Source organism: Haplochromis burtoni, unplaced genomic scaffold (genome assembly GCF_018398535.1).
Source record: "Haplochromis burtoni strain Fernald_Lab_line unplaced genomic scaffold, NCSU_Asbu1 Contig_330, whole genome shotgun sequence".
Taxonomy (NCBI): domain Eukaryota; kingdom Metazoa; phylum Chordata; class Actinopteri; order Cichliformes; family Cichlidae; genus Haplochromis; species Haplochromis burtoni.
Genome location: NW_024582691.1, coordinates 451,640 through 465,577, shown reverse-complemented (window position 1 = coordinate 465,577; position 13,938 = coordinate 451,640). Strand labels below are relative to the sequence as shown.

At 41.4% G+C, this 13,938-nt stretch overlaps 1 protein-coding gene across 10 annotated transcripts in view; it reads right to left on the bottom strand.

The window, feature by feature from the left end:
• Positions 1-13,938, bottom strand: part of nav2a (neuron navigator 2a) — a 231,478-nt gene that overhangs the window by 79,519 nt on the left and 138,021 nt on the right. For 3 of the 10 annotated variants that reach the window (XM_042228527.1, XM_042228528.1, XM_042228530.1), the window contains exon 1: positions 5,219-9,648. The exons of 4 other annotated variants lie outside the window; for them this stretch is intronic. In XM_042228527.1, the coding sequence (XP_042084461.1) occupies positions 5,219-5,491 (273 nt within the window). In that variant the 5' untranslated portion in view covers positions 5,492-9,648. Of the gene's footprint in view, positions 1-5,218; positions 9,649-10,305; positions 12,014-13,938 lie in introns of those variants that run through there. 3 more of the 10 variants (XM_042228531.1, XM_042228529.1, XM_005942066.3) reach the window with 2 other exon arrangements.

The following is a 13,938-nucleotide window of genomic DNA, read 5'->3' as shown; positions in this document are numbered from 1 at the left end:
ATTGTAAAGGTCAAGCCTAAAAGCACATGCTTGAGGTGACGTGTGTGGCACAGTTGTGACCCGTCTTTCTTTGAATTTGCACTGTAAACAAACCTGAAGCTTTTCTGCCTCGACAGATGAATCACTGCCCTCATGAAGTCTTACAACAGGTGCGAGCACTTCAAAAAGATTCATAAACACGCACATCCGTACACTCATCATCACGCACAAGCTCAAACGCAAAAGGTTTACGATGCAAACACACGACCACACATTAAATACAAAGCGCCTCGGAGCGACATTTTGAAATTACACGGGCTGCATTCCCAAACACAAACGCACAGTTACAACAAAAAAGGTTCTGAGTGACAGGCTGAACTAAAAAAAGCCTTTAAGCTGCTGGATTAGACGATCCATTCACACTCTCAGCTGGTTGTGGAAAAAAGGAAGTGCAATCTTGAAGAGCTTTTGTGTGAATGTGCAAGCGCTCTTTGAAGTAGTTTTGGGCAGGTAAATGGAGGGCTTGGATTGCAATTAAAAACGAGGTGAAATGGGTAGCTGTCATTCACGGAGCTGTAAACCACAGGGGAGGTCAAATGGCCCAAGGGCAAGTGGAGAAGGGGGTATGGGCTTGTCGCAAGGGTAGAGATAAGTTAGCAACAGGTTCCTTTTAAGTCCCGAAAGAGACAACTTTTCAAAACACAGTTTATATCTCTGATGTTTCCAACTCGGGCAGCTCAAGCTTCAAATGCAACAGGTAAAAAATTTCATTTTAAAGAAAGGCTTGATGCAACTTAGTGCTGCTTTCAAGAAGCAAACTTCACAGTGACCACAGGGATTTTGATCAAAAATAAACATTTTGAACTGAAGCAAATAAATATTTTAATATATATGTGAAAGGTCTAACTTGCAATACAACTTCACAAAAACACCACCTGGAAGAGACCAAAACAGAGATAAAAGGATAGCGAATACTGAACTTACATTCACCATGTCAACAGAAACTCAATTAAGCATTAATAACAGGGCCATCCACAGTGATGCATCATTTGCTTCAAGTTTCACCCCGCTGCTGTCCAACTGAATCAGTCAACATAAGTCAGATGCATCTACATCAAAGACCTCACTCATAACTGGAACTTTGAAATAAACAGGAAAAAGAAAGAATGCAATAATGGGAATCATGTGTGGTAAACCACACATTTATTGGAGCTTCTGTGATCTGGAAGTTGCTTAAAGAAAAAGTGATGGGTGATGAGAGGCAGACATCAGATCTGGGAGGCAATTTAACAGGCTGAATACTTAATGAAGAGAAGTATTAATTCCATATTGATTCAATATCCATCTATCAAACACAGATGAGATACAACAGATTCCGGTTCAGTCTTTAATTTAAACCACTGTTAATAATATATAGACAATTTAATCACTAAGCAGATAAGAAGATAAGCAGTTAACATTATTAAACGGGACAGTCCCGTGGCATTATTGGCATTTCTGTGTGTAGCTGGTCACTGAACACACAGTACACATACCGTACCTGAAAACAAAACATTTCAAGTATCAAAAATCTGTAACTATTGATTTCTAATTTTTAAACATTTATGTTTTTTATTTTACTTGTAAAATCTTTGGTAAGGTCAGGGGTCAAATATGACATGATATTTGGATGCAATCTATAATGTGATATTTAGAATCCCCATATACCAGTATCATTCCCAATACCGCCAGTACAAACAAAGACACTTATTTTTAAATAGCTCTATATCACTTTGAGCTGATCAGGCAAATCTATTGACTTTAAGGGAAATGTCAGAGGTCAAATGTGAAATATTTTAAATTTACCCCCCACCTGTAAGAATTATAGTTTCTAAGTTAGAAGGTTCTTGTCCATTTCAGACCAATAACTCACTAAGTGGAGGACCTGAAAGCATAACCTATTGTGGATGTCCTCTGAATACATCATTTATAATACTTGAAACAGGGACTTATCATGAAATAAAATACAAATTACACTGTTCCATAAATATGAAAGTATTTACACCAACATAATGACTTACATGTTCTGTATCTCTGGTACATGTATCTGTTAATATCATGAAAACGATCTTGTTAATAACTTTACTTCCCTTGGAAGAACATACTTCTCTTATCTTCCTCACCAGTACCGTCACAACCATATGTCAACAACACTGTGGCAGTCGGGGATCCATAACATGCAGATGCATCTTCTAAGATGGAAAATCCCCCCATTACCCCCTGATGGTAATGGGGGTCGTTTTAGGAGTTGTAAGTTGGAGCTGTGGTAAGGGACGTTCCCATCATCAGAGAAAGCAACATGACACTGACTCATTCACAATGTCACGGACTTACAGAAACTGTAAAATGTGGCCTATCAATTCTACTGACATTTTGCTTTGGGAATATGTCACCTCCATAAACCAAATCTGGGCCTACCGGCAGTTTGCATCTTTCTTTGATATAACAGTAACAATTAGCAGCGCAGTCTGATGGTATTTGGAGAGTTACAGATATCTACTGTTTTTGCCCTGGGCTTAAGGACCCTGGATTTGAAACTACAGAAAGACATTGAGATTGGAGTTGGAGTGTTAACCATCAGAATCACTTAGACACTGTGTCCATCCATCATGTAGAAGTGGTAATCACCAGACGCCCCATGTTACGATATTATCATGATACTTCATTCTAGATATTATTGCAATTTCTAACATTTTGTGACATTCTGAGTATTGGAACAACAAACTGTTATTTATTACCTTTTTCAACTTGGTTAAACTTTGTCAATATTTGTTTTAATTAGACTCAATAAGATTAAGTTATCTCACTTCAGTTATTTGTTTTCTGCTGCAACACTGAAAGCATTTCAAGCACACCAACACTGAAACCTGACATAAATGCTGCCATTATACAGTCAGTCTGGTATCAGTGTGCAATTGTATGGAGTCTACAGTACATTTTCTCTTCATCGCTTGCCATTTAGTCAAAAGATTCTTTCAACAGTGAGCCATGAAAGCCTGGACCTAACTGCATCATCGTGCTCACATAATAATAATGTTCCCTTTAAGGCTTAAAATTGGAAAAGCATCAGTTCTTCAAAGCCTCTAACAAACATTGATGAGTCATTCAGACTGCTGCATCTTTCCTTTTTTTTTGTCTTACAGAAACGCACAGATCTGCTTCACATCCAGCATCCCTGCTGCCTCAGCTTGCTGAGTCACCAAGCTGGTGTGGGATGCCTACAGAAGGGCATGACGCACACAGGCCATCCCTGCAGTGCTCGGTTGGCCCTGTCAAATAGAAGTTGAGGGCAGCCAGAGCCTCACACTGGGAAGTGTGCCCTCAATTTGAAGGGCACTTTCTGAAAACTGAATAGTTCAGATGCATAAGTTTGGCAAATGTCACTCGGCTGAGGACAGAAGGAGGAGACAGACTGATGTGTTTGTGTACTTCCTGCGGGCATGTTTGCTTATTTCAAACTCTGGAGCAAACACTTTTTATTTCTTTTGCTCTTTTATCTCTGTTGTTTGCACTCACTCACTTGAGAAATGATAACTTGTTCACTAAAGTAAACACTGCACTCTATCTAATCTGATGCTTGTCCTCACTCTGCTGCAAGTGACTTTTTTAAGTACCTAAAACTTGGTTATCAACCGTTTTTCTGATCATATTCAATTGAATTGAATTCAGTATTATTTATATAGCACCAAAATTACAACAGCAGCCGCCTCAGCACACTTTACTACACATACTGTAATGTGAAGACCCTACAATAATACAGAGAAAACATAACAATCAGACAACACCTCTGATCTGAGCAAGCACTTGGCAAGAGTGGAAAGGAAAAACTCCCTTTTAACAAGAAACTCTCCATCAGAACCAGCCTCAGGAAGGGGCAGACATCTGTCAATGCAAGTGATGGATAAATGTATAAATGCAGAGAGAAGAATAAGAAACACTCAGTGCATCATGGGAAGCTGTCAGCAGCCTGGGCCTATTGCAGCGTAACTTTGTTTCTAGTGTTTGCATGTTTAAGGACCGTGGGAAATTTTAGCTAGCAATGGACAATCATCAATAAAATTCTATACCAAATTATTGTTATATTATAGTTAATGGAATTACAGTAAACATACTAAAATAACCACACAGCTATCAGGCTTCCCCTACACACACACTAAAAAACTGTCAGTACTTTTTGTTTAATTTGCGCATTCCAAAAACAGAAGCGTCTAATTTTACCACATGGGTTCAGCAATATGCTCAAAATGTTTTCCTGGCATTTTGGATTTGTATATTTTTAGTTTGGTGATAATGATGCGTTTCCTTTTTTTTCCAACCGCAAAGGTTTTCGAATTGTTTCATAACAGAGAGGTGTGTTAATTTTCTCTACTTGTCGAGGACCATTTAGTCTTTCCACTGAAGTTCAAGTGTAAAAATCACAAACCAGCCGCAATATTTCTCACATTTTCACACGGCATTAAACCACAACACCTGAGGTCTGTCCTTCGAAGCACAGTTCTCACATACGTCGATGGCGCAGCAACAATTATGTTGATAACTTCAGGACTATTACCCTTATTACTTTCAGGGTTCAGTAAGCAACCTAAAAAGCGCTGTGCTTAACACGCCATTATGAACTAATCTACCAACATGAGCAAGAACTTTAAGGAGAACGCAGCAGGACCAAAGCTGCCATAAAGTGCTATCTCTCACAAAAAGCTTTCATAGGGAGCCAGGACTTAAACAGCTCTTGTTATAATTCAGGTAATGGCCCTGAGTGCTGAGTCTACAAAAGACATGCTCTGATAACAATGCTTTCTTCTACCTTTTCAAAAGAAATCTACCTCGTCAAACACAGACCAACCTAAGTTGAAGGCCTCTTCCTGTGACTATTTAGGGGTTTATAAGGCAAAACTAAATCCCAGCACTGAGACTCCATTCATTTATTAAACTCGTAGCATACCCATTTCGGTAAGGAGGAATCTATTATAATTCCATGCTGTTCCTGGAGATCAGTTTCTACCCCTGACATGTCTATTTCAAGCTGACCTTTCCTCTTGCACTCTCTCCCCAGTCTGCCTTCTTAAATCCCGAAGTAAATGCATACTCTCTATCATTTCTTATGTTGTTTTATCTTCACCAAAAGGTAGATAAGTATTTTAAAAAAGCTTTCATGACACCCTGACAGTCTCAGTGCATTAAGTACTCCCTGGTTTCTTACCACTTTGTAGGCTTCACAGGAGAAGCGGCTGTAGCTTCTGGCTGGCACCCTGAGCCCGCTGTACCCCGCCATGTGGGGCCACCAGGTCGATAAACACGAATATCTGGGTGAAGATAACTTCAGATTTTGAAGATCCTTTAGCTTCAAAAAGACCAAAAGATAAGAGCACTTCGTGCGCACTGGAACAGATAAGTGGTCATGCTGTGTGCCCCCCCTCACACACACACATCTCTGTGACAACGTCTGTCTGGCTTGCTTGTAGGAAAGGGGCATGCTTTATTCCTCCATAAATGTAGTTCTCTCTTATCTCACCGTGTTTTAGTCAGCTTCATAGTGACGTCTCAGACAGTCTGACACTCTTTTAATCTTCCTCTCCTTCTGCCTCTCTCCCTCCCTCACTGTCTGTCATTCACTGAGTCAGACACCTTGACTCAGTTCCTTCTTCTGCTACGAGTGGAGAAACTGTCAAAAGAAAACTAACTTAGAAACGGAACCTTTTATGTTTAATACTTGAGAACTGTGTTAGGGAGGATTGCTGTGTTTGGAAAAGACAAACAAGACAAAAACCCAAAACTCCAGTGTGAAAGACCGTTAACTGTCAGGCTTTCCCTACATAAGTTACCTACAATATCAGTGGCCCAACCTGCATATAACAGTTCTTCAATTAAGCCGTGTCTTCTGTTGTACTAGGGGAACATAAATGGTGCTGATTCAGGCAATGAGAAAGAAATCCGATTCTGAAGTTTCCTACTGTACGTGGTGCTTCAAAGCACATCGTTGCTCCCTGTGTCGAAGACAGATTATATAAACATGATGGATGTCTTTGCTCCTCACATTTAATGACAGGACTCTTTAGTGACCTTCATGCACACCTGGTGCTGTACTTTACAGCAGGCGCACGCACGCACACACACACACACACACACACTCAAATACAAACACAAAAATACGGTTGGTCTCAGGTGTCAGGGGTGGGCTGTGCTACTTCCCAAATCCAGCCATCATCTTATGTCATCAGCAGTGTGCTGCTTCACATTCACAAAGGGACCTCACACCTTACAATGTCACTAAAACAAATACAAACTTCAAGTGTGGGTCTCAGAGCAGCTTCACTAAAGAAACTCTCCATGCTTTGCTTAAGAAAACACATATCTGCACTGCAATGTGCTGCCTTCTACGGGCTTTTAATCTGATGACTTCTAGATCGTATTAAAATAAATAAAGACAAATACATCCTCCAGTTTTCTCTAACATTAAAGACTTTTTGTGGGACAGCACGGTGGCGCGGTGGTTAGCACTATTGCCTCACAGCAAGAAGGTCGTGGACTTGAATCCACATCCATCTGGCTAATTCTTCTTCCAAATACATGTGGGGTTAGGTTAACTTAGTATTCTAAATTGCCCATAGGTGTGAATGTGAGTGAGAATGGTCGTCTGTCTCTCTGTGTTAGTCCTGCAAAAGACAGACGACCTGTCCAGGGTGTACCCCACCTCTTGGCCTGTGGCAGCTGAATTATGCTCTAGTGATATAACATGGATGAATACATGCATTTAAGATTTCTCTTTCCCACTTTTTCCAAAGTAAAGGATGACCTCTTTAACACCCTGAAAAACTACTTAGAAAACGTATTTTTGTGGGTGACCCCTCCTGCTGCCTAGACATGCTGAGCCATATCGATGAGGACTCAGCATCCCTCCGTGCTGCTGCAGGCTGAGGGTGACATGTGGCAACACATCCCCTCTGACCCATTCTGGGCTGGCTAGCAGATGGCTGGTGGGAGATGATGGATGGACTGAGTCACTTACACAGCAATCAAGAAGTGAGGGGTGGGAGTGGTACATAGGGGCATCCTACTTACCCAACAGTGGTATATTTTTCTGTCACTTCTGACACAGTCTCAACAACATTCACTGTGAATGCAGGAAACTTGCTTGTCTTAAAAAAAAAACAGAAACACAGCACTGGGCAAAGGGAATTCTCTGCACAGCTCTCAGTGAGCACTAGCAGACACAAACAGATGGCTTCTGAGAAAACAAGCATCACAAAGGTGTCCTGGTCTGACAGAAATGACAACAGTCTGCTCTACCAGCTGCTGTGCCATGCCCTGCGCTCTAACACTGAAATTTTCAATGCTTGACCAGTGGGTGGTCAAACAGACTTTCCATAGCAACACTTTATGATGTACTATAACTACAAAACTAGAGGCGAATGCAAGCTTGAGTCAGGGAAGCAATTCAAGAAAAAAAATCAAGAAAAAGGTATATAATACTAATAATACAAATAGTTTTATATGTATTTATCTTTATCTTATTTCTTCTTTTTAAAATAATTATTCTTATATACCAGACAGGTTGCAGTGACGATACTATGAACAACCCCTGAAATTACCTGGAAATAGCAGTAAGTTTTCCCCTTTCCAAACACAAGCCATTCAAACACAAGCCTTCTAAATGTCTAAACATTCCTTTGCTACAGTGGAAAAAGTTTACTGGGTGTCTTTCCCATCATCCGTCCTGACAAACCAAACATAAATGTTTTAAAGACGGAGTACGAGGTGCATGTTCTTCATACAGTAATCCCACCAAACCAAAAACAAACAAAAACAGCACAAAGGCATTTGTGCTGCTTTCTTTTTCTCTCCTCTTCATTAAAAGTGTATCTGTGGCTGCAGCTTTTCCTTTGGTGTCATGAGCAGGATACACCATGGTTAGTTCATGGTCTGTAAGGCCCTTGGCAGCGATCCACTCCATGCCAGTGTACTCACACTGTCCTCTCAAGTGGCTTTAACCCACAGAAAACTGAACCAGGCCAGCTTTAAATAAGCCCTCGTGCCTTTGCTTACTCTCTGTTTGGCACATGAAAGACATGTGGCTTTGTGAGGCATGGAGGCCATACTAGGCACATGTAGACAAACGACTTGGCCAGAGCTGTGCTGTTAAGAAGATAGGAAACAGGGCCAAGAGACGGAGTGAGTATGTGCTGGCACCTGTACTTGTCAAAAGTGATCTGAAGACCACGGGCTGAAAAACATCATCAACTAATCGATAAAAAGAAAAGAGCATTTGCATCCAGCAGCGAGATCTGTGAATGTACAGAAAGGTTCTTCCAGCATATGAGAGAGAAGTGAATCATGAGTACGTCAAAATTCCCCAAAGTCGTGCACAGCTGAGACGGCACAGCAGTGTCTGCTACGCAACATGTAATCAACATCAATTTTGAGACATGCAGCCTGATGCACATGAGGGCACAGCAGCTGTTATAAAGACAATTTTGGTAGTGATGTTAGAGCGAAACAGCTTCATCGTGGTCCTTGAAAATCAGCAGATATATGCAGCATCTGAGGTGTGAGCTCCAGAACTCTACAATACCACTGCTGTTGTTTTAACTCTCCTGCATTTGGAAAAGCACTTATCCACCATACGATTACTTTTTAAGCCCTGTATAATGTATATTCAACCTTCAATCTTTATACCTTTGAGTCTGATGTTAAATTCCACAGCTTTTTCAGTTCAAAATTGGCCAAAGATTGCTGCTGCTTTCACATCCTTCTATTCAACCAAATGTTTGGGTGCATTATGGTTACAGTGCATGCCATGTACCTGTGATTTCTTAGGATCAGCCACTTGACTTTATCAAATGCAACTAAGTACATCAGTTTTTAAAAGGAAAAAACAGATGTGCTTTGAGTTTACTTACATGCATTTTCAGAGAAGAATAATTTAAGAAGGGGTAGGTACGGCATGCCGTGGGTGCGGTGTGCTATTGAGAGCTTGAGTGTGTCATGCATGGGTATAGCCTTGACGGTGTAGAACATCACAACTATTTGCGTAACTGAAAACAAAAACATGGTTTTACTCCTCTGCATATGCTGGCATGACTCAGGATCAGTATTAAGCACATCATTCTCGCATTTTGATTTATGCTGCATGGGTCACACATCGACAAAAGAATCTTGACAATCAAATAATCAATAGACCTGTTCTATAACAGAGAGAACTATGGACATCGACTATACTTCATAATAAAAAGAAAGGTCATTTTAATTTCTCTAAGTGTGTGCACATGTTGGGCTGTGCGTGCCTTTGTCAGCCCCACTCTATTTCACAAAGGCACATGGAAAAGACACAATCCCCCTCCTCATTTGAGTTGTGTGTAGGTTAGCAGTGTGTAATTAAGCTAGCCCTCTTATCAGCTCATCTCAAGGCTTTGGCAATAACCTCCTCTGCTTCCATCTCCCCTTCCTCTCTGGGCTCACAGGAGATCCAGATAAGGAACAAGGCTGAAAAAGAGAGAGATGTGGAGAAAGACAGAGAAAAGAAAAAGAGTGTGTTCTGGCCGCTTCCGTTACGTGTAAACTCAACAGGATGCCTATTATCCTAACAGACTTTTATTAAATCTGCTGCTTCCTACTTTTATCATATACATCAGTCATTACACAGACCCTCCCCCCCCCCATTTGTTTGCACCACAGGACCCACCTGCACCTGACCGGACCTGTGTTTTATCTCACTGTCCCAGATGCTGTTGAATATTTACCATCTCTGTGCCATCATACTTATATGACACCAAACAGTAGGCAACAAAGCCGCAAGCAAACCTGATTTTTTCCCCCCTTAAATGCTATAAAGGGGAACACATACACACACACACACACACACACACGCACGCACACAAATGTGCTACACAACTCAGTTTAAAGCCTTAGATAAGCCTGTTTTAACTTTCCATGCAGACATCAAAGTGAAGCTAGTATCAGGTGAGGGGAAATCAAGATGCATGCCTTCAGCATTTTCTTCTGATATTAAAACGACCGCCACTAATCCACTGTGTGCGTGCAAGCTAACACTAGCTGCGGTAAGGTTTTGGACTGATGAGACAAGCACTTTTACTGACACATAAACACAAAGTGAAGAAAAAAATGTTCTGATGTTACAGCTTCAGGGAAGGACGTGAATAGAAAGAGCTGTCAACAACAGAGAGAAGCCTACATACTTTTCTATATGCACAGTCAAGAACTGAAATGCATGGTTTTCTGATTTCATATGGGTGGTTGACCTTTGTCACGATCTGGAAGTGTTCACCCTACCAGTTTCATGGTGAAATTGTTCTGCTCCCAGCGGCAAAACATCACACTCATGTTACGTCGTGCAGTTTCCTTCCTCAGAGACACCTGCCTCACACTGAGGAAGACTGTTGCTTGCCCAGCCAAACCAAAATATCAGCCATTTGTAGCAGGTCTAGAACAACCTGCACTGAGCAGAGCTGTAGCAAAATACAGAAAAATCCACAAATTAAAAAAGAATCCAATTGCAAGTTTGAATCCCGACTGGGTGCACCGTTGGAGATCCAGGGAGAACAGAAGAGCTACTGCTTGCTGGAGCCCCAGCAGGTCTCTGTATGCCTGGGAGGGGGGGAAGGAGCTCAGTCCCTCCAGTTTCTCTCCACCCACTCTGGGACATAGGAGGAGGGAAAAATAAAGGCAGGAGGTGAAAGGCAAGAGGCGCTCCGCGGCTTCTGCTGCCGCTCTGAGAGGCAGCCAAACCAAACGCGGTGGAGAAGAAGCAGGAGAGGATTCCCCCTCATGCTTGGCCCACAGCAACACATTGTGCTATTCCTCTTCAATGGACTATTGGTCATATGGGGAGGGGACAGCAAGAGAAAGGGACAGGCCTCTTAACCTTTCTACCACCCCTCCCCCGACAGTCTACCCCATACATGACAAAAAAGTGAGCACAAAAGACAAAAAAGGGATGATCGGTGCAGCCTTGATAGCAGTGGAGAGAATAAATAGTGAGAAGTGCAGAGCCAAAGTCCAAACCACGTAAAGCTCAATGCTAACCGTAAGTTTTCTATTTATTATTTCTTTAACCGGCTCCTCTGCTGCCTGTTAAATTTTTTTTTTTTTTAAAGCCAAGTTTTATTTTTCCCAACCATAGAAGGAACAGTCCGCTCTCTGATCAGCCGTCACCCGCAACACACTGCAGCAGCTGCATGTGTTTATTTATGTGCATGCGTACAGTGGGTTCATAACCTAAGCATTTATGTATGTGTGAGTGTGTATGTAAGAGTCCACAGTACAGGATGCCCTGCGTTTGAGCGCGTTCCAACCCCCTGTGCACACACGCCGCAACCACCGACCACAAATTACAAGCTGAATTTGAATTTTGGGAAAGGCCCAAGATTTACAGAAAGTTCCCACAGTAGGGGGATGCCTGATCGCTTCCAGCAGGCGGAACAAAATGCTTTAAGCTTTATGAAACAACAATAACACTGAAACCATGAAGACAGTAGAAAGTAATGAAAGAAAGGGTTTGCTTTTCAACGGCATTTTATACTGCCAAAAAAGAACAGAGATGCAGCTTACAGCCGTCCAAGGCAGGTTTTCTACTCGGTGACTGAGAGGAAATGTGCATTTTATGTTTTCATATTCAGAGCTCAAAAGCGCCGTAAACTTGAAGTCAACACAATCAACTGTCAGTGGCTTTCAGTTAAAATATATTACTCTGTACATGATTGAGATTCAAGTTTTGACTTGACCCTGTAATTGTGTTTGTTCCTTGCTAGTGATAGTGACACCCATCACAAGTGTTGTGCATAAAGAAAAAAGAAAAACAACAACTGAAAAATCATGACAATAAAACTGAGGGTAGCTAAAGACTGAATTAAATATCAATATGTTATTCAAATCACAAAGTTAATAATCTTATTTTAGTGCGTTAGCATGCAATGAAGGCAGCACAGTGGCACGGTGGTTAGCACTGTTGCCGCACAGCAAGAAGGTCCTGAGTTCAATTCCAACATCAGGCCGGGATCTTTCTGTGTGGAGTTTGCATGTTCTCCCCGTGTTTGTGTGGGTTCCCTCCGGGTACTCCGGCTTCCTCCCACCGTCCAAAGACATGCAGCTTGTGGGGATAGGTTTAGGAGTGAATGTGAGCGCAAATGGTTGTCTGTCCCTGTGTGTTAGCCCTGCGACAGACTGGCGACCTGTCCAAGGTGTACCCCACCTCTCGCCCTATGACAGCTGGGATAGGCTCCAGCGACCCTGAAAAGGACAAGCGGAAGCAAATGGATGGATGGAGCATGCTAATTTACCATTTGAAGGCAGAAATATGTATGCTAACAGCCATTAAAACTGTGACTTCACAGACCAAAAGTCAGCCTGCAGCACAATGATGCCATTACTATAGAAGTAAAAGGCTCGAGATACATGTATTTCTATAAGGATAGCTATCTATAGCCCCTAGTCCAGCTTAATGGGTTAGCTAACAAAGGCAAAATGGCTAACGCTAAAGCTATCTTGAATCCAGAGTCAACCTAGGGTCAAAGCACTTAGGAGGAAAATTATAGAGGTGAATGAAAAATTGAACAGAGTCTATGTCCCGTCTTCTGAAGCTACCGAAAATTACGTTAATAACTTATAGCAGATTTTCTTTGGTAAGTTCAAATATGTCAGGTAAAGGTGGGTGTACAACGGCTCATTTTCATTTGATTATTTATCAATGAAAATAATAGTAGCAGAGCACTTTGTTTTCAGTATTTTAGTGACAGAAGAACCTGTAATAGACTGCAGTTTGGGGGAAATTATCAACTTTAATACTTTCTTTTATTATGAAAATAACATTTTGTATCAGAAAAAGCTGTCAATTTTAGCTCTTAGAAAGAAAACTGAAAATCGAAAAAAAAAATTGGAATTGTTGCTTCTCTAACAAATTGTTAGAAAGTTGCTGATTGCTTTTATGTTGTTCATGAAAGAAAAGGAACTGAATTTAGGGGATATGGACACACACTGACAGTACTTTAGCAAGTAGCTGCACCAACATGTTAAAAATGTTCATGTTGGATTTGTAGCTTTTTAGCTGATTGTTCCTATTCTTTAAACAGGCAAAAACACTGCAGGCATCCTGCCTTTTCTATGCTATAGTTCAAGTGATAACCACCACAAAAGAAAAGCCAATCAACACAGCCTCCCACACCACTGAAACATCAGTCTCCTACTACACGTAACTGGCATTGATTTAATGATATTCTGGCTCTACAAGCAGAGAATGTGTCAGCATTTAGTGCTTCTGTTTAACTGTTTTAGTCCAAGTCTTCAACAAGCTCATTAAGTGAAGTCACAGTGAATGGGCTGAGTATGGTCCTTTCACAGTCCCAGATAAACCTTAGTGTGTCGGGGACAATGGGGATAACCCCATCATGGAAGGGTCTTTGTTTTGGGGGACCCAAACCTCTGTGTTCTCAAAGCCTGGGGAGGAAGACTGCCATAATAATGGGGGTGAAGGGGTGGGATGGACCTGCTGCCTGGCTGTGCTGTTCTGGATGGAGGTGATTTGGGGGTGGGAGGGATTGAGGTACATACGGACTTACTGGAGAGGCAGCTGTGGAAATAACGGCAGATTATATCCTTTCTCTCTCTATAGCTTTGACATTGTCTTGTGTCTAAACAAACTAAATACCTAAAGGTTATTGCAGGTACAAAAATTAGGTAATCACGCATCATTCATTTTTTCTACTTCTTCTTCTGCAAATAAGTGAGTAAGATAGGACACTACAACCTAAGAGTGGTGGACAACTTGACACCTGGGAATGTTAAGGAGATTAAATCTCAGAAGTGAAGTCAGTGAGACACTTGCCTATGCTACACAAACAAAGCCCTTAATATAATCAGAAGCAAAGGTATCTTGAGGAAGTAAAATGTCTTTTTCAAAAAAACATTTTT